Here is a 19534-nt window from a genome sequence, read left to right as displayed (position 1 = left end):
TCTCCTCACACACTCACCCTCCCCACCAAAGTCCCCAAACTTCAGAGACCCTCCTTTCTCCTATCATCCTCTCTCTCTCTCTCTCTCTCTCTCTCTCTCTCTCTCTCTCTCTCAATCTGAAATCCCTATCTAAAACAAAAACAAAGCTAGAATAGAGACAAGATCTAAGCTCTAGCTTCTTGTATCTGTCTTTCTCTCTCCGGATTCCAATTCTCTCCCCTCTTTCTCTCTTGCATTTCTCTCTCACACCCTGGGAGAGGAGAGAGAAGATCAACCCTTCCAAACTTTCATCTCCTCTCTCTCTCTCTCTCTCTCTCTCTCCCAATTTCTCAAAGTAACATTTCAAGCATCCCATAAAACAAAAAGCCACATTGAACAAAACCAACCTCAAAGAATTAAGAAAGAAACATAGGAGGCTTGTAGCTACACATATAACCAATATAGAGCTAGCTAGGTATAGGCCTAAAAATTATCATGATGCTCAACAGCGGAGTCATGGACGGGGTTCATGAGGCGGCGGTAGGAGCTCAGAGAGGCGGCTCCCACCACCACCACCAGCAGAGCCTCAAGAAGGGGCCCTGGACGGCTGCAGAGGACGCGATTTTGATTGAGTACGTGAAGAAGCACGGAGAGGGAAACTGGAATGCGGTGCAGAAGAATTCAGGGCTGGCTAGATGCGGTAAGAGCTGCAGGCTCAGATGGGCTAACCATCTGAGGCCTAATCTGAAGAAAGGCTCACTCTCTCCTGAGGAGGAGAAACTCATCATCGAGCTTCACGCTAAGTTCGGCAACAAATGGGCTCGTATGGCTTCTCAGGTTAATTTTTTGTTGTTCATTCATTTGTTTTTGGTTTTCTTTATTTTTTGGATTTTATTTTATTTTATTTATGTACTCTATGGAATAATTTTTTTCTTTCTTTGTTTCTTTTTTCTTGTCCCTTGGTCTAAACCTTTTTATGTGATTTTTCTTTTCTTTTTTCGTTCTTATCTTTTATTCTGATTGTGACCTGAGTTACTTTCACTTCCTTTTTTTGGTCTTCTTGGACTATCTGTCTAAAATGTATAAAAACCTAGTGGAGGATTCTCTTCCTTATTCTATTTGATTCAGAAGTATAAAATTCTAAACTCTGAGTAAAGTTAGAGATTCAGAGTTTGAAACCCCTTTTTGTAATTTTTTTTTTGGTGTAAAAATCTTAGTTTCTGAGTTTTGCTAGCTCAAATTTTTTTATTAATAATGAATCCATTGTTCTTGTATATGCCAAAAAATTAATGTGTTCTTATTGTATATATGGTACTGATCTCATTTTTTTGACCAGATTCCCCATTTCCCTTAATTTTCTTACCTATTTGATTATCTTCTTTCTTTAATTTTCAATTTGTTTGACTTTCTCTTTCTCTGAAGCTCATGTTTGTCTGTTGCTTTTTTTTTGGCATATCATCGATCATCAGTTACCCGGCAGGACTGACAATGAAATAAAGAACTACTGGAATACTAGAATGAAGCGTCGCCAGAGAGCCGGTTTGCCAATTTACCCTCGTGACCTTCAACAAGAAGCACCGGCTGCCGCCTTCCAGCACCACCACCAACTTAGACATTCTTCTTCGTCTTCTGCTTCTTCATTCTCATCACTCCTGTCTTCCTCTCACCCTCGGGAACCTAACAATTTCAGTCCCTCGCAGCTTTCTCTTTACGACCACATCACAAGTACTTTCTCCTCCACCTCAGACCACCAAAACCCTAATAACAATTACTTTGTTCAAAACCACCACCACATTTCTTATTCTCTTTACTCCAATCCCATGACTCAATTCCATGGAAATGGTGGCTTTGCTACGCCTTTGTCCCCGTTTTCTCCATTCGGGTCGTCATCGACTTCAGCTCTCTTCAACCAAAGCAACATTCCAAACCAAGCCTTGATAGGTCAGTACAATTCTCATGGAGGGTTTGGTGGTTACAACAATCTTAGTCCGAGCTCCATGATCATGGGGCCTCCTACTTATGACCCAACCCCTTTGGTTCAAGGGTCCAATCCAGAGCTCCCTTCCAACCAAACACTGCTGAGTATTAATGGCCTCGGTGAGGGTCAGATGGGGGGCTCAGGCTATACCGCTGGTGAAGATCACTATGATATTGCACCTGTGCCGTCCCAAGGGAATAGTGGTCTGTTGGATGATGTTTTGGTGGAGGCTCAGAATAAATCGAATAAGAAAGCAAAGAGTGGCGACAGCTGTTCGTCAGGGTGGTCCAGTAAAGAGAAAGGTCTTATGGTGGAAGAGGAGGAAGAGGAGGGGGAAGAGTCAGCTGAGGAGGAGGCCGAAGACACCGCTCAGGTTGAATCGAAGAGTAGCGGCGAGAATAGTGCTGACAATCAGAGGGATGGTAGCTCCTCTCCGTCAGCAATTGGTAAATACAAAAACTTTTGCATGCCTTTTGTGTTTTAGTGTAATTAATAGTGTCATCAAAATTGTTCACCAAATTGAATAGAAGAGTACGCATGTTATGGTAATACTATCTTGTTAGACTAATGTTATCTTGTAAACACATTTATAAACCGACTTAATCAATAGTATGACAATATAAGCATTTTATGTTGTTAGTCGTTAGACAATATCTAGTGGGCTCAAATTATAACTGAAATACTAACTCTTTACGTTTGGACAACAAAATTTAGTAAACAAATTTGACGAATGTAGCAAGTTGATTTTTATCATTTGATCATACCGATATATATATATATATATATATGCTATGTATAATCCTGTGGTTTTGTTGCACAGGCATGAAACAAAATGAGGATCCATTAGAGGATATGGATGATGACCTGTTGAGCCTGCTCAACTTTCCCTCTGCACCTGCAGTGTCTGAGTCATGGTACGTGCAAGGATGCATGTCCAACCGCGCATCGATGTCAGGTGTCGTTACTAGTGACAATGTGAGTCTAGAGATTCAGCAAAATGCACCATTAATGACACCATCAGTCAAGACCAACACTGCGGCAACATCCGAAGTTAAGCGCTCCCTAGGATCTTGCTACTGGAACAACATGCCCGGCATATGCTGAGAATTGAAAGCTTCATGCTGAGATCATCTGCTTCAACAGACTAGAGATAGTGAGAGTGTCCATACATATGAGTACTGACGAGGACTAGAGCTTAGTGTGCATATGGTTAGTATGCTAGAGAGTTTCACTAGGCTAGTGAATCCGTCTCGCGGGTTTTATCTTTTTAGTTAGCTAGAGTTTTCATAATTAGGGCTAGTTATTCTAGCAGTAAGGAAGACAAAAATTGTCTTAGGGTTAATGAAACTTCTCTTCTATTTTAGTTCAGCGTTTATGTTGAAGTCGAGTAACTAAACTCAAAAACCAAAATCAAAATGTTGTTTATGTTATGCGTGTGTTGTATATATCATCAGTGTTTAACTTAATTAGAGTTTTAGTTTCAGCTTTAATGGCACCAGTTCTTCATGAGTTAGAACCATTTCATGGATTCTTGTTAAATTTATCTTATTTTATGTTTTCCTTTCTTAAATATCTATTAATTTGTGGGGTTTTTTTTCAATTAATTTTCTTAATTTTCTATAATATGATAAAATGCTAGCTGTTGGATTAAACGAACCCAATGGAGAAGTTTTATGCTTCAAAAAATAGGGAACTCAACCAACCCAATGAATAGAAACTTTTGAGTGTTGGCTGTGGCCGAACAATGTCATCACAAAAGTTTATGTGACCCTCACATTTGTCGTGACGATTTTTCATCTATTTGTGACGTTTCCTAATCTGCACTAAAATTTAACTTTTTTTCTAAATTTTTTAGCACATGCCATGCCAAACTTAGGGCTTGTGATGTAATAAATCCAAAATCCAAGAGACAAGAAGACAACATTATCACGAAATTCAGCCAAAAATATCACCGAAAATTTGCTAAATATAGAGGTGTTCTTTGCAGCCTTCGGGAGCCAACCCATCCTTCGATCTCAAGTTGGGTTGGCTTATTTTGGCAAAAAGAAGGGGTTCACGCATAACCACTTTTCCCTATTCACCGCCTGGCTTCTTCCCTCACTGATGTTGTAATAAAAAAAGTATTGAAAATGTAAGATCAAACATAGGAGTTGCTGCTTTTGAATTGGAGAGTGACCATGCACGCAAACATTTTTTTTCAAGTTCTACCCCATTTGCTTTTCTAATTCATCATAAATTGGTAATGATCGATGTATATATCACTAAAATTCCTTAAAAAGCCCAAAAAAACTTTTTTAAAAAGGTGCAGAAAATAACTTTAAAAAAAAAAGCCAATAGTAAACTTCAACTAGTTTTACTTATTGACCACTACTATAGAACCAGTGAGTCGAGAGGGAAGGGAAATTGGTCAATGGGGAAACAATGTATATCTTGTATCCGTTACTGATTTTGCTTGACTTTTTCAGTTTCTGGTTCACATCTATGTACTAGATCAATTGTTGAGTTGGATAAAAAAACAAAATATACCTACTTAACCATTGGCATGATCAATGTTCAAGTACCGAAGTACGTAGCGTGCGTTTCATAGTTGACTTAAAATATATAAATTTTTTATGAGTGTTTGCACAATGAAGTATTATTAGTTTCAATAATAGCATTCTTTTTCTTATTCATTGTTCGCTTATACGCAGAAATGTAAAATCAGTCAAGAGTCAAATATTTCCAACTTAACCTTTTCACAATGGGTTGGGAATTTGAGTTTGATTGTTATGAATTAAAATTAAATTTACACAATGGGCCGGAATTTAAACTTGAACTCCAATTGTTGAGTGTAATGTGTCTCATGAGTTTGATTCTTATAGTATATGGGAATCAAACTCACACCCCGCTAAAGAAATCATGTTATAGCAATCAAACTCAAACATCTTGATTCTCTTGTAAATGGGGAATCAAACTCACATAATAATGTTGTTCCTCCTATGGGGAACTTACTTGTTTCCACACTTATAATTAACGTATCTTTATCGTACAAAAATCATAATCGGAACCGCACATTTTCTTTATTATCAACTAAAGATTATATCCACACACAAAAAAAAAAAAAAATTTAGATGTCTTTTAGCCCTTCATATGCCTCAAACAAATGAATGGTTCATCATGAGGTGCTACTTGTTACCAAAACCTTTGATTGGTTTAATACGCATGAATAGCTAAAAGACCTCCAAAGTAAATGAAATTTTGCAGATATGATCTTTAGATGATAATAAAGAGAATGGACGGTTCCGGTTTTGATGTTCATACAACGAAGATATGTTAATTATAAGTGGTGGGACAAGTAGGTTCCTCTATGGAGGGAACACAGATCATTATCCATACCACTATGGAAGTAGAACTTCCACAATGCTCTGGTGGTTTGATTCATATAAACAGAAATCAAAACCCTTGATGAGTTTGATTCCTATGATAATATTATTGCTACAATAGTGACAATAAAGCTAAATTGTACTATTAAGCGTGGAACCTACTTAATTTTTCGTTTTTCCTATTTTATGATTAATTATTCTCCACTGTGGAAGGCCTAAGTCTAATGTAAGAGTTTATGTTAATCCAATAATTTAAGTACCTCATGCAATATCTTGCAACAGATCATATGTAAGATAGTCAGGACTGGTAGCTTGCGGGGATTGTGGGAGAATAATAGTGGCCTGAGGGAATGGAGGTAACGCATGAATGTTCACTACATTGGCACATTGTGATAAGTGCCTGGGGTTTTTAGGGAACATAAAGATTGCATGAGCAAAAGATTGGTGGCATTGATATACTTGTCCGTGTAACTCATGCACAATGTGAGGCAGTTTCCACACCACCCCGTTTCTAGCGATTGAATCCAATTCCCCTACAAACCTTGTGTGCTCTTTTCTTAATTCTCTGGCAATTTCTCCTACCAACCATTCAAATATGTTTCTTTATCTAACTAATTCTTTAACTTTTTTTCTAAACTAAAAAAATGTGTCCATAAGTACATATGTCAATTTTGTGTATCTAAATAATTTTATATTAATTAGTATGAATGCTTTTAAATTCTTAACAACTTAGCAATTCTAGAGACTTCAATTTCAACGAACAACCATGGCTTAATGACATCCTTTTCATGAAGCATTGATGCCTTAACATAGATTTACTTCAACCGAATATTATTACTTGACTTGGATTACTAGTCTTCCCACATTAGAGTTGGTGAAGAGAGGTCCTAAGCTCTCCAAGAAATTTTCAGTTCCATGGAATGTTTTGAGCTTAGAATAACCAATCTTGCCTTCCTTTAGGTGGCTCCTTCACAAAATCCCCCCAACGATGCAAGTATGAACTCACAATTCCACCATTGCATATTCACCTCCTTTCCGATTAAATTCATCAAATTCCTCACCCCCTCTACCAACCTGCACAAAATAGATGAGCTTTGCATTTGAGAAACGGACGAACATATGCACATGTCTAGATATATAAATTTCCAGTAACATGTCTTTTTATGCATGTGATATTGGGTCATATTGCTTACAAATAATTAAATATATGTGTATGACAGTTATACGTATGAAGAAGACAAAGGGTAGTAATGGTTTTAAATAACCTTACTGTAGCCTGATATCATGCCACAAAGAGGGATCTTTGCATGCTTGTTGACATGGTTGAGAGCAGCCTCAAGCATTTCAACGCCAACATTGTCAAGGTACACATCAATTCCACTGGGGAAATATCTGTAAAATTTTCAGTCTTCATGTTCATATATATGTTTCTCAGAATCTTAATGCTAATTTGTTAAACAATGATTACTTGGTTAAAGTAGCATCAAAATCTGTCTCGGCCTGGTAGTGAAAAGCGTCATCATATCCAAAATCCTCCTTGATTAACCTAACCTAAAAACCACAGAAATTTATAGACCATCGAAACAAACAAAAAATTGATCTAGATAAGTTAATTAGAGAAAGAAATATGTATATCTCTGTTTTAACAAACACTATAATATTCTATTATTTAATAATTCAACTTTTTAATGGCCACTTGAGAGGCTCCATCATCACATATCTAACTGGGTTTGTCGTTGTCGTTACAATTGACATCAAGGACTCCGTCATCCCAGATCTAATGGCCTTGGTCGTCGTCCTTGAATAGACTAGCCGAATCTCGTCAAAATTTCCACAAAATTCATCACTCTGTCGTCGACGTATCCATAGTCCACGACCTAGTCAGCGTGTGGAGTAAGAACAGTGCAGCCTGTGGAGGAAGAACATTGAAATAAGATTTGTTCATGTATAGTGAGCCTGCGACTTACTCCCTTCCTCGCTAAATCTAGCGAGGGACTATTCACAGTGTCAAAGTAGCGAGACATATAGCGAGCCTCTTAGAGCTTAATTAGGTTTTGTGATTTTTCCATTAAAATAGCCAAACAGCATCATCTACTGAGGCTATTTGAGATGCTGTAAGGGAGATATTATTAGAATTTTTGTACAACAGTAAGGTGAAAATTTATAAGGAAAATTATATTTTTTGAGTGTCAATCACTATAAAAAAATTGGGCACTGCACACAATAAATTATTTGTGTCCTTTGGCCTCAAAGGGCACCGACATATTGATAAGTGTAGACACATGTCATTAGTAGAATAAGGGTGTGTGCCATGTCAGCTAAAAAAAACATTTGAGAATTGTTGGTAGTTAGTTGAATGGTTAAAAGTTAGTTAGGTGGATGAAGAGGAGATAACAAGTGTAAAATGCTATATATAGCAGAGCTTGTAAGCATTAAGACCTAATGAAAGTAATCTGAAAAGTCTCTACATTTCTCTCTCTCTTTCTTTTTCTCTTTTGCTATTCTCTCTGTAAACCTTTCATTTCTTCAGATTCATAGTGTTAATATGGTATCAAGAGCCATCGGTTTTGTTGTGGGCTGGGTTATCTCAGGATTATCGGTGCTGAAGGTTTGATCATCTTGGGGTTCGTCGACGTATTGGAATTTTTTTTCTTCTGGAGTTTTGAGTTGGTGCGAATCAGGTTATTCTTTTCGATTCTCTATCATGCTTTAATTATGTGGAGTAGTAGATTTAGCTTGTTTGCGGCACGAAGCCATTACTGTTTGTTTGTGGTACACAGTCATTTCAAGATTGATCGTATTGTTGGGCATGAAGCCATTTATGTGAATGTTTGTAAAAGATTAGTTAATTGAAGATTGTGGGCACAAAGCCATTTCTGTGAATTTCTTTGAAGAGTTGTTGAAATTTGAGGGCACGAAGCCATTTCTTTGAATGTTTGTGACGAATAGTTGAATTTTTGTGACCACTGTTAGTTGAAATTTGAAGCATTTCTTGTTATTTTTGTTCTTCTTGAAGTGTTGAGGAGAGAGTTGTTTCTTGATAAGACCGTTAATCTAGACCATAGCGATGGCATCTTCATCTGTAAAAATTGAAGGCCTTTTGGGAATGTTGACAATTAAGTTGAATGACAAGAATTTTTCGAAATGGGTATTTCAGTTCAAATATGTTCTCAAAGGATATAAGTTGTTTGATCACTTTGATGGGTCACTTTCACCTCCACCAAAATTTGTGGTTAGTATTGATCGTGATGTTACAAATGAAATCTCTAAGGCATATACAGAATGGGAAGCTTTTGATCTTGCTCTCTTGAGTTTGTTAATTGCTACATTGATTGATGAGTCTATTGAGCATGTTTTGGGATCTAGGACTGCTCATGAGGCCTGGACAAATCTTCAAGATAGGTATGCTTATGTTTCTAAAGCAAGGGTGAATACGTTAAAGACTGAATTTTAGACCACACAGAGGGTAGTGACTCTATTGATCAATATCTGTCTAAACTTAGAAATATTAAAGATCAGTTGATTGCTGCGGGGGAATTTGTAACTGATAATGATTTCATTGTTGCTGCTTTATCTGGTTTACCAAGGGAATATTCTGAGATTAGAACAATGATATACACAAGAGACAATACTATGTCCTTAAGGGAATTTTGAGAGCAGTTACTATGTGCAGAAAGGGAGGCTAAGTCTGTGGTGAGTGGTTTATCTCAAAAAATTTCTGGAATGTATGTGCAAGGGAATGTTGCTTCTTCTTCACAATCTACAATGGCACAGGGGTCATCAAGTAATTCTGATGAGGTTATGTATAGTACTGGAGGGATTCTTACACGGATTTCGAATGCAACTCCGTCTTTTGGAGTGCCAAATCAGGGAGCATCATCATCATCTAATTCTGTAATGCATCCATCACTACCAATGCCAGTTTCTCATATTCAGTATCCATCACCATTTCCTAGTACTCAGTCTCTTAGGGTGCAGCCTCAACCTCCGGTGTATCCTGATTTCTCTAATACATCACTATTTCCAAGTAATCAGTTTCCTATAGTGCATCCTCAACCTTCATTCTATCCTGATTTTTCTAATGCATATGGCTTTGTTGGGAATACTAATGCACAGAGACAGTATCCTAATTCCAATACTGGTACAAGAAATGTCTATGGTACAAAACCAAATGGTAATGGTAATTTTAGATCATCAAACTATGGTGGTAATCGTGGGAATACCTCAGGTGGAGGACATAATGGTGGAAATTGGCAGTCATGGTCTGGAAACACTGAAACTAGGCCGAATATTGTCCCTGAATGTCAGATATGTTCCAAGAAGGGACATACAACTCCAAATTGCTGGAAGAGGTCTACCAATCTGAGTTCAAATGGATCAATTCTTGAGTGTCAAATCTGTGGCAAGCGAGGACACAGTGCATTAGATTGTCATCATAGGAACAATTTTGCCTATCAAGGTTCTGCACCTGCTCCTACGTTAACTGCCATGCAAGCTCAAGCTCCAGCCAACTTTCTTCCTAATGATTCATGGATCATTGACACTGAAGCATCACATCACATGACAGCAGATCTCAATTCTTTGCAGCAGATTTCTCCATATGAAGGCAATGATAAAATAACAATTGGCAATGGTGAAGGTTTGCAAATCAAACATATTGGTTCTACATGTTTGAAGACATTACCTCATTCATTACTTTTGAGAAATGTCTTACATGTTCCAACTATTGTTGTTAGTCTTTTATCTATCAAACAAATGTGCAAAGACAACTATTGCTGGTTCATATGTGATGATACTAACTTCTATGTGCATGACAAGGTAACCAAGGCTATAATATACCACAGAAGGAGCAGTGATGGTGAGTTGTTTTAGATTTCGGTCAAGATGTTTTCAAAGAATTTAGTTTCTCTAGCTCAAAAGTCAACTACTTTGCTTGGTCAGAAGGTTAAGTCAACAGTGTGGCATCAAAGATTAAGCCATCCTAGTAATGAAGTTCTCTCTGTTATGTTGCAACAATTTGATATAGTTAGTGCTTCTGATGATTCACAGCATGTATGTTCCTATTGTATATCTGGGAAAATGTCTAGACAACCTTTCTTATATAGGAAAGAACAATGTAGTTTTCCATTTCAAAAAGTCCATTCGGATCTCTGGGGTCCTTCACTAACTAAGTCTGTAGAAGGGTTTAGATATTATGTGAGTTTTGTGGATGAGTTTACAAGACATGTATGGATTTTTCCCTTGATAAATAAATCAGAAGTGTTTGGTATCTTTCAGAATTTCTATCATTTCGTTTATACTCAGTTTGATGTTAGAATTAAATGCTTGCATACAGATGGGGGTGGAGAGTTTAATAGTAATCAGTTTAAGGGTTTTCTGCAAACTAAGGGAATCTTTCATATGGTTTCATGTCCATACACACCTCAGCAAAATGGAATTGCTGAAAGAAAACATAGACATATCATAGAAACAGCTATAACTTTGATGACAACTGCTCAGTTACCTCAAACCTTGGGGTTTCATGCTTGTGCTCATTCTGTGTTTTTAATAAATAGGATGCCATGTAGGATTTTGTGAATGAAGTCTCCTTATCGGTTGTTATTTGGGGTTAAACCTCAACTTCAAAACCTGAAAATATTTGGCACTACTGTATATCCTTACATCAGGCCTTATAATAATAACAAGTTGCAACCAAGAGCATCGCTATGTGTTTTTGTTGGCTATGAACTAGGATATAAGGGTGTTATATGTTATCATGAACAAACTCAGAAGCTATTGATAACAAGACATGTGGTTCATGATGAGAATGTGTTTCCCAGCAGACTACAACAAAATTAGCATATTTATATTACATGTAAAGCCTAAAACCAACTATCAAACTCACATTTCTTTGATTTTCTTTATAAAACAAACTTGTAGACAAATCAAACGAATTTAAGCACATTCTCAATTCAAGCTCCAAATAATTAGTGAGAAAAAAATGAAGGTTCCTTGATGAGACATTTGACTTTCCTGCATGATGAAATACAGGAAGAAAAAAAATACACACACACACAAAAGTCGTTAGAAAATACACAAAAATCATAGAAAAATAACAAAGGAAAAGCCCATATCCGAGAAGAGTCCGTGATGCGGTGGTTGTCCAGCTGACAAATGGCATCCATGAACGGAGTCTGAGAAAGGCAAAGATGAAAGAGGCAAAAATGGGTTTGTTTGAATCTGAACCAAATCAAATCTCCCTTTGATTATAACCAAAAAGAGAAAAAAGCTCAGTTCCCCTTTTGTTTCAAATGAACCCTAACCCTAACCTTAAAATTAATCACAAATTATTAACTAAATTAACCAATACAAGTTCTAAGTTCTTACCATTTTACCTGGTACGAAGTGGAGAGGAAGGAATCACATTATGCAAACACTGAACTGAAGGGGAACTGGGGATGAGATGAGAGTTGAGGCTGACTGATTTGCAGATTCTGTATGAAGGAGAAAGATTTGCAAAGTCTGAGAATATGTGAACTCGACTAGAAACTTAAGTTGAGACCCAACGATTCACAGTGTGTGTGAGCTTTGAAGGGGAAGGATTTGCAAATTTTGTTTCTGCGTGAGATGTGAACTGAAGTTTAGAATTGAGATGAGAGGTGAGAGAGAGAAAGAGAGGGAAATAAAAAAATTTGGGGAAAAGATAAAGAGAAAGAGAGAGAGAGAGAGAGAGAGAGAGAGAGAGAGAGAGAGAGAGAGAGAGAGCCTGGGGTTGAAGAGAGGCTCAATTCAATTGGGGAAGGGAGAGCAAGAGAGATGAGAGGCTGGGTTTGAATGGGGAAACACAAAGAGAGGCGGAAGGAAGGAAATGAGGAGAGAGTGAGGCGTGAAGATTGAGGAAACTGCTTTTCTCATTTCGTATAAAACATTATTTTAAACAAAGGGCACAAAAAATCTACCTTTACATTAAATATATTAAATTACAGGGCACGATTATATTTATGGTGTCATTGCAAATTAATAAAAAAAATCTATTTCTAACATTAAAGGCACAAAAGTCATGGTTTTGTGCCCAATAATGTGATTGTGTCCATTTCTCTTAACATTGGGCACAATACATGGTGCCCATTACGGAATGAGCACTGTTCCACCCTATTGATGTTTAAACAAACACAAACACCTCATTTGTGTCCCTAATTTTGTGCCCAAAGGCCATTTTTCGTGTAGTGAATAACATCTTCCATGTATAAACTCATAATAATATTGCATTGAATAGATATTTCAAAGTTCAGCATTCACACACTAAAACATAGTAATTCCAAGAATGAAACCGTAATAGAAGTACTTCTTGTCCACGGGGGCAGCAACAACAAGCTATTACTATATCAATAATGAGCACAATGAAGAATCTTGCCAAGTCTCTAGGACTAAGACTTGACGAAAACATGAAAGAACAAGAACAAGAAATACACTTTTTTCTTTTTTCTTTTTCCTCGCACATCCAATTCAAAACTAGTGCAATAGTCCCTTTATATAGCATAATAGAGGTCTTCTTCAATAAGGAATACCAATCCTAATTGAAATCTAGTTATGAATCATACACCAATTGAGAAACCAACTACATTTAGAAAAACAACTTAAATTGGGTAAACAACTCCAATTGAAAAAACCACTCAAATTGAAAAATAACTCCAATTGGGTTGGGAGAACCACTACAATTGGAAAATCAACTTAATCCTCTAAAACTATAATTATTAATAGACTTAAGAAAACTCATCATGGGCTGGAAAAAACTAATTCTTTAATACAAGTGATCTCATATACAATAAAAAGGTTGTGAAAAAAAATGTGAAGATAAAGTTTCACATAAGTGTAACCAAACCTTGCAAGAGCGTACAAGAAGTTGCCACTCTCCATCCCAGTTGTTTATGGTGGAACCTCAACTTCCTCCGTGGTATCAGAGCTACGTTGGCTCACATGTGAAGTCCAACTCCATGTCACCCAATTTGTGCTATTCACGTGTTTGATTTGAAAATTCTCCACACGTGAGGAGGTATATGTAAGAATGTGAGGACAAAGTCTCACAAAGGTGAAGGACCAAACCTTTGCACATTATGTTAAATACTACTGCAACTAAGTAATTAAATAGCCATAAATAATTAAATATATGTTAATTTTATTTAATTATTTTTGGTTCTATAGTTACTGAAAGGGCACTTCAAATAATTGACCTCATTCATATTCTAAAATTCCAAACGAAGGTGCTACACTCATATATATATGAACTCGGTCCTTTGGTATAATGAAAACATATATAGCTAGATGTCTTAAACTTTTAAATTTCTGTACGGTCTTAAAACAAAATCTTAGGAGCCGTTGCTCTTTAAGTAGATTTTGTGGAAAAATTACAAAAAAATATTTTTGTTTTATTCATTAGGGTTTTATTTAGATTGCGTCATTTTGAGTATTAAAAGAGAATTTTAAATTTGTACGGTTAATCTTTATTTTCAACTTGATGTATCAAACTGGAATTCGATTCTTAGTTGAACTCTAGCGTATGAAGAAGTTAAATTTTTTCTCGCACCCACAAACCATGAACCTGAAAATGAACATTCACGTTGATTGGTAGAAGGTGATAAATATGTAGGTGTCTCATGGGGGAAGGGATATTATCGATCGCCGGTGGGTTGGGTGTAGGCCGATCGCCATTGTGTTGAGTTTGGATAATTATCAACCAAATAATTTGAAGATGGTGCTTGGTTTTGACAAACATTGGCCCCTTATGGTTGGATCTAGGACGAATATCTGCCGTTATACTAAAAGAAGAAAAAAAATTGTTTTCCCCGTGCTCAGTATGAGCATAATTTGGAATTAGAACAAGGCCACATGTCATGCTCATTGTTTGATATCCATGCTCCCACTTGAAAGTAGAGGGGTTGGATTACCTTCTAGATTACTAGTATTAGTTTTAAGGAAAACTAATCAAAAGGGTTTGAAAACTTTGAGTTTTAATGATAAAGACAAAATAAAGGGTAAAGTGAATAGTATCATGATTGACTTTTTAGTGTAAAAATGTGGTTTTTCGTTAAAATGAACAGTACCGGGTGCTTTTCGTTAAAGTTCCCTTAGTTTTATGGCAAAACTTCAACTTTCTTAAAATCATACATAGACGATAAACCACATCTTTGACGGTGATTGGTGCAGATGAAAGTTCCAATTGGGATGAAATATCAAATTGACGATGATTGGTACTCATCTGATCCGGTGCTTCCAATGACCCTATACCCTCTGTGCTTGGCTAACTGCCCTGCATACATTCCAACAGCCCCAGCAGCAGCCGAAATTTACACATTGGAACCTGGTTTTGGGTCTGCTAGCACCTCAATTCCCAACAATGCTGCAAACCCAGGCACCCCGACGCATTATTAATCAATCACAACAATATTCTTGTCAAGTTAGAATTAATCTTATTGCTACTTAATTGATTAGTTGTAAGTAAATAAGGAATAAGTGATTACCGCACTCTGATATATTCAGGCCAGAAAACTACCTAGCAAATATATTCAGGCAAGGGAATACCATCATTTGGGTCGATCTTTCTTGTTAAGAACTGGTATGGTACCACACAATATTCAGCAAATGGTGCGAATGGACTGACCACTATGCCAGCTTCGACATAGTTACTATCTTTTGACCGAATTACCCTTCCAACCCCAAATGATGCAATTACCTACATGCATAAAAAATAACGTAATTTAAATCGGAATGTTTAAGCATGCTTGCATGTTACAAGTATGATTGAATATGTTATGGTACGCACGAACCTCATCAAGGTTGAACTGGGGGAGTGTTGAATTGGGGAGTGCATAGCCCATCTTCCAGCCAGTGATTCTGTTGCGTTCATATGGCTTAACGGAGATGAATAGGATGATAAAATTAAAATAAATAAAGAAATAAATGAGAAAAAAAAACCCGAGTATGATTGAATATGTTATGGTACATACGAACCTCGTCAAGGTTGAACTGGTGAGTGCATAGCCCACCTTCTTAGCCAGTGATTATGTTGCGTTCATATGGCTCGATGGAGATGAATAGGGTGATGAAATTAAAATAAAAGAAGGAAAAAATGAGAAAAAAATGCTGCGTTCATATGGCTCGACAAGAAGAATAGGGTGATGAAATTACAATAAAAGAAGAAAAATATGAGAAAAAAAACGCTAGAAGGAGGGTTCGAACCTCCGACCTTGTGGTTAACAGCCACACGCTCTAACCAACTGAGCTACTCCAGCTGACTGGTTAGATGTGTGCTCAAACCTTATTACAGCTTTAAGCCCCTAGGAACTCAAACCTTACTTAATCCTTAAGAGCCCCAAAGAAAACTGCTACATAACATGTCAATGACACTGACAGAGCAATGGTTACAATTGGCGTGGAGGTGTCAAATGGGCGACCCGGCGAGCACGGCACAAGTATGGTCCATTTAAATAAGGCATGACACGGTCTACACTTATTTAAATAAGAGAATTTTAATGAAACACTTTCGTAATGTTCATTTTTAACTAAAATGATATTTTTACCTTGAAAAGTCATTCCTGGTACTATTCACTTACACCTTTATTTTGTCATTTTCATTAAAATTAAAAAATTTTGAGAATTTTTCGTTAGTTTTTCTTTTAAATAAAGTATAATACAACATGATTTATAATAAATGAATGGAACGGTCCTAAGATTTAGACCCTATTGACTAACCGGACCATGGTTCGTGACCATGGCCCATATGAAAAATCTTACGGACCATGGCTCATATAAAAATTCTCATTTATTCATTATTTTTCAATTACAAATATATATTTTAAAGTTAGTAAGACTTAATATTAGTGTTATTTAGCTTAATAACATATTCAAATAAGTTTCTTATATAAAAAAAAAATTCTTTACAAACGATAGGATAATCTATAATAAGGGAAGAGGGATTCAAACTTGAGATCTCGAGTGCTAAGTCGAAAACTCTTAACCAATTGAGCTACAAGTCACTTGCTTCACTTGCTATTTTTTTAACTTTTAATATAACTAAAGTTTGGTTTGCAAAGTTGCCCTTTTAGTGACTCGCCCAGCACGTCCCAAGTGCTAATTAGCCATGGCCGCGGGTTGGGTTGGGCTTAATGTTTTATTAAGTAGATCGACTCAAACACAATTTGTTAATTAAATAGGCCGCCTTTAAATGAGTCGGAGCAGCCCATTTGACACTTAGCGTAATCTCAATTAACATGTATATATTTAATTTACCATTAGTGTCAATTAATATTAAGATACGATGCGTTTAATTAATAATAACTAGCATATGCCCCACACTTTGTGTGTGAAAATAATTTTTATTTTTAGTTTAAAATGGGAAGGAGAAAGGGAGAAAAAAGAAATGTGGATTAGAGAGAGAAATTTTCTTTTTTATATTTTATTTTTCAAAATTAGAGGATGTTAGGATCACCCTTGAATGAGGGTTTGAAAAATAATTGTAAAAGTTAGTTTGTGTGAATTTACTTTACTGCTCATGATTTTGTTTTGTGGTAGAAGACAAAATTGTTTTTTTACTTTTTTTTATTGACAAAAAAGATTTTATTAATGTAATTTAGATAAGTATAGGAAGAAGAAATGAAAATTTGAATTAACCAGTCAACTTTTCTATATAAAAGGTATGAAAATATTGAGAGAGAAAATCCATATATTACGTGTATTCCAATTAATTCTCCTTTAGTCTAAAACCCCCATTTCCAATGCCCGCAAGTCCACACATCTGCTCTTTTGCCATCCACAGACATCAAAGGTACTTTTCTCACTCTATTTTTCTGTATGTGTTTGTGGGATAATGTTGGGTTTGCTTAATTTACAGTTTTTTTAGTGCATGAACCATTCTTTATTTTAGTACGAGAGGTTTGTGAATTTATCATCTCGCCTGTTGGTCTTACGTAGCTCTTATTCTAGGAAAATTTGCCTTATTACTGTTGTATATCATCATCTATTTAATTATTTGATGTGAAAATTAGATATCTATACATACACAAATCGGCACACTCAAGAATCTCTCAATGTTCTGGGCCACATGGACAATGAAACCCTATGATTTTATCTTCAGGATTTTAAGTTCCTTTGACCTTAATGCTTAATTTTATGGTTTTTTTTGCTGTGCAACCAAAAACGTTGAGGCCTCTGGGTCTCTTTTTAAGCATTACATGTGCGTCATATTAAATTATTTCCCACCTAGACTTCAACCATTTCTATTTTATCGATAACTTTTAATGAGTTTTCGTCAAAATATCGCGATATTATGTTCAAAAATTCCTGAAATTTTTGAAAAGTCACAATTTTGAACACAGAGGGGTTCGAACCCCTCCCACATTAACTCCTTAGCGCCTTAACCACCATACCACTTATGTTGTTGTGATAATATGCTACAATATTTATATATATGCTTTTGTTTTGAATTCTTTTTACAAGAAACAAATTTGCACATTTTCCAATTTTTTTGTGGTATTATATTTTAAATTGTGTCAATTAATTACTTAGTCAATGGCATGTGGTTTTTAATTTTTCTATTTTTTATTTGGTCACTTACATGGTAGGGCTGGAAAAAATTCCGAAAAATCTCAAACCAAACCGAAAAAGTCCCAAACCCAAACCGAAAAATCCCAAACCAAAACCATCCTGAAGTTCGAGAATCCCATCCCGAAAAATACCAAAATTTTCGATATGGGATTGGTTTCCAAATCCCATTTGTTTGGTAATCCCGAAAAATACCGAAGTATTCGGTTTCTTATTGACTTTTGGGTTTTGGTTCTTGAAAACCATTGCCATGGTTGCTAACTACTCTTCAAAATACACTCACTCTACACATAGAGATGATGAAGATAGTGAAAATTTTGAACCTCATAGGAACTCTATGTGGTACTAAGTCACTCATGTATCTTACCATGCAATGTATAAAGTGTAAAATATTGTACTAATTCATTATATATAAATGATTATGGTGTGTTTAGACTTCTTTCATTAATTTCTACATATTTTCTACACTCACAATGTTTGTCAGCTCGCTATATAATCAACTTGATAATGTTAAATCCATCATGCAATGCATTTCCTTCCAATTTTTTGTGATAAACTAATAGATAATTGACTAAATAAACATCCTGCAAAGTTTCAATAAAAATTTCCAAATTTTTCTTACAATTTCCGTGGTTTCCATGTAATTTTTATCGATATCGATATTATCCCGATATTTCCATCGATATTTCCGTGTTTTCGGACTACCGATATTTCCGATATTACCGATATTTTCTTCCTTGGGTACTACACATGACATATTTGTGTCTTGAGTTATATATGCAAAAGAATGAAATATTGCGACAGGAGTATGGAATTCGTTGAGGAAGTTTTAAGATGGGTTGGACATTGAGATCAGGAAGTTACGGCTGCGATGAACTCGCACTTGCGCCACAATACGAATACTATCAAGAACCAGAACCCTACCAAGAACACGAACACGAGCACGAGCATGAACAAGAACAAGAGCAAGAAGAGAATGATGAGCAGACTGCTGGAGAAGATCAGAAAGAGGAAGGGAGGAGCAGCAGCAACGACAAGAAGCATATGAAAAACGCAGCTGCATCAGCTGCATTGGGACTTGGGAAAGCCAAGGTTGGTGCTGAGAAGACCAAGGAAAAAGTCAAGGGAAAAATCAATTGGATTAAAGATAAGTGTCACCACAAAGACAAGGTTTCCAAGTGACCAAATGTCGCTAGCTAAGTGTTGAAGAAGTGAAAATAATGAGTTCTCCATGTTGCAAAACATCATTAGAAGGAATAAATTCATTTTCTGTGAATTTTGATTTATGCTTAGTTGATGTTGAGTTGTGAAGTTTGATTTATGCTTAGTTGATGTAGTTTTATCTCAACGTGAAATTTTTCATTTGCCCTTTCCTAGTCGTCATGGGAAAGAAAGGCAGAAATAAGAAATGAGATTCTAATTATATTCCCATTGTTTAATATTCTGATTGGTTCTTGTCCATTTTTGTTTTCCAATTGAACCCCGAATTATTCCGATTAGTATTTGTAAACACAAAATTTCAATACCTACAATATTCTTTCAATTTCATTTTAATTGTAATCCCATTGTTTAATTGGCACACCCCGACCCGGAATGTCCATTAGTACTCTGAATTGAGCTGTGCTGGCCGACACCTGAA

At 36.2% G+C, this 19534-nt stretch overlaps 1 protein-coding gene, 1 non-coding gene and 1 pseudogene across 2 annotated transcripts; 1 reads left to right on the top strand and 2 right to left on the bottom strand.

The window, feature by feature from the left end:
- Nucleotides 1–22: 22 nt before the first annotated feature.
- On the top strand, nucleotides 23–3476 carry LOC126612276 (transcription factor MYB101-like). The gene is made up of 3 exons (XM_050280658.1): nucleotides 23–816; nucleotides 1449–2403; nucleotides 2778–3476. Exons 1-3 carry the CDS (start codon nucleotides 475–477, stop codon nucleotides 3059–3061), a joined length of 1581 nt encoding a protein of 526 aa, XP_050136615.1. The 5' UTR covers nucleotides 23–474; the 3' UTR covers nucleotides 3062–3476.
- A 2845-nt stretch (nucleotides 3477–6321) lies between these two features.
- LOC126611748 ((+)-pulegone reductase-like) lies at nucleotides 6322–15173 on the bottom strand (annotated as a pseudogene).
- Nucleotides 15174–15513: 340 nt separating this feature from the next.
- TRNAN-GUU (transfer RNA asparagine (anticodon GUU)) lies at nucleotides 15514–15587 on the bottom strand. The gene has a single exon. It is a non-coding gene; the product is annotated as a tRNA-Asn (tRNA).
- Between the last annotated feature and the right edge of the window lie 3947 nt (nucleotides 15588–19534).

Source organism: Malus sylvestris, chromosome 17, assembly GCF_916048215.2.
Source record: "Malus sylvestris chromosome 17, drMalSylv7.2, whole genome shotgun sequence".
NCBI classification, from domain to species: domain Eukaryota; kingdom Viridiplantae; phylum Streptophyta; class Magnoliopsida; order Rosales; family Rosaceae; genus Malus; species Malus sylvestris.
The sequence above is the reverse complement of the archived record's forward strand: the minus strand, read 5'-3'. Positions and strand labels throughout refer to the sequence as shown.

Bases quoted from the DNA above. Each gene is read 5' to 3' on its own strand.
- LOC126612276 (XM_050280658.1), top strand. From the start codon at position 475: ATGATGCTCAACAGCGGAGTCATGGACGGGGTTCATGAGGCGGCGGTA. The intron at 817-1,448 runs GTTAATTTTTTG...ATCGATCATCAG, and splicing joins GGGCTCGTATGGCTTCTCAG to TTACCCGGCAGGACTGACAA. The intron at 2,404-2,777 runs GTAAATACAAAA...TTTGTTGCACAG, and splicing joins CTCCTCTCCGTCAGCAATTG to GCATGAAACAAAATGAGGAT.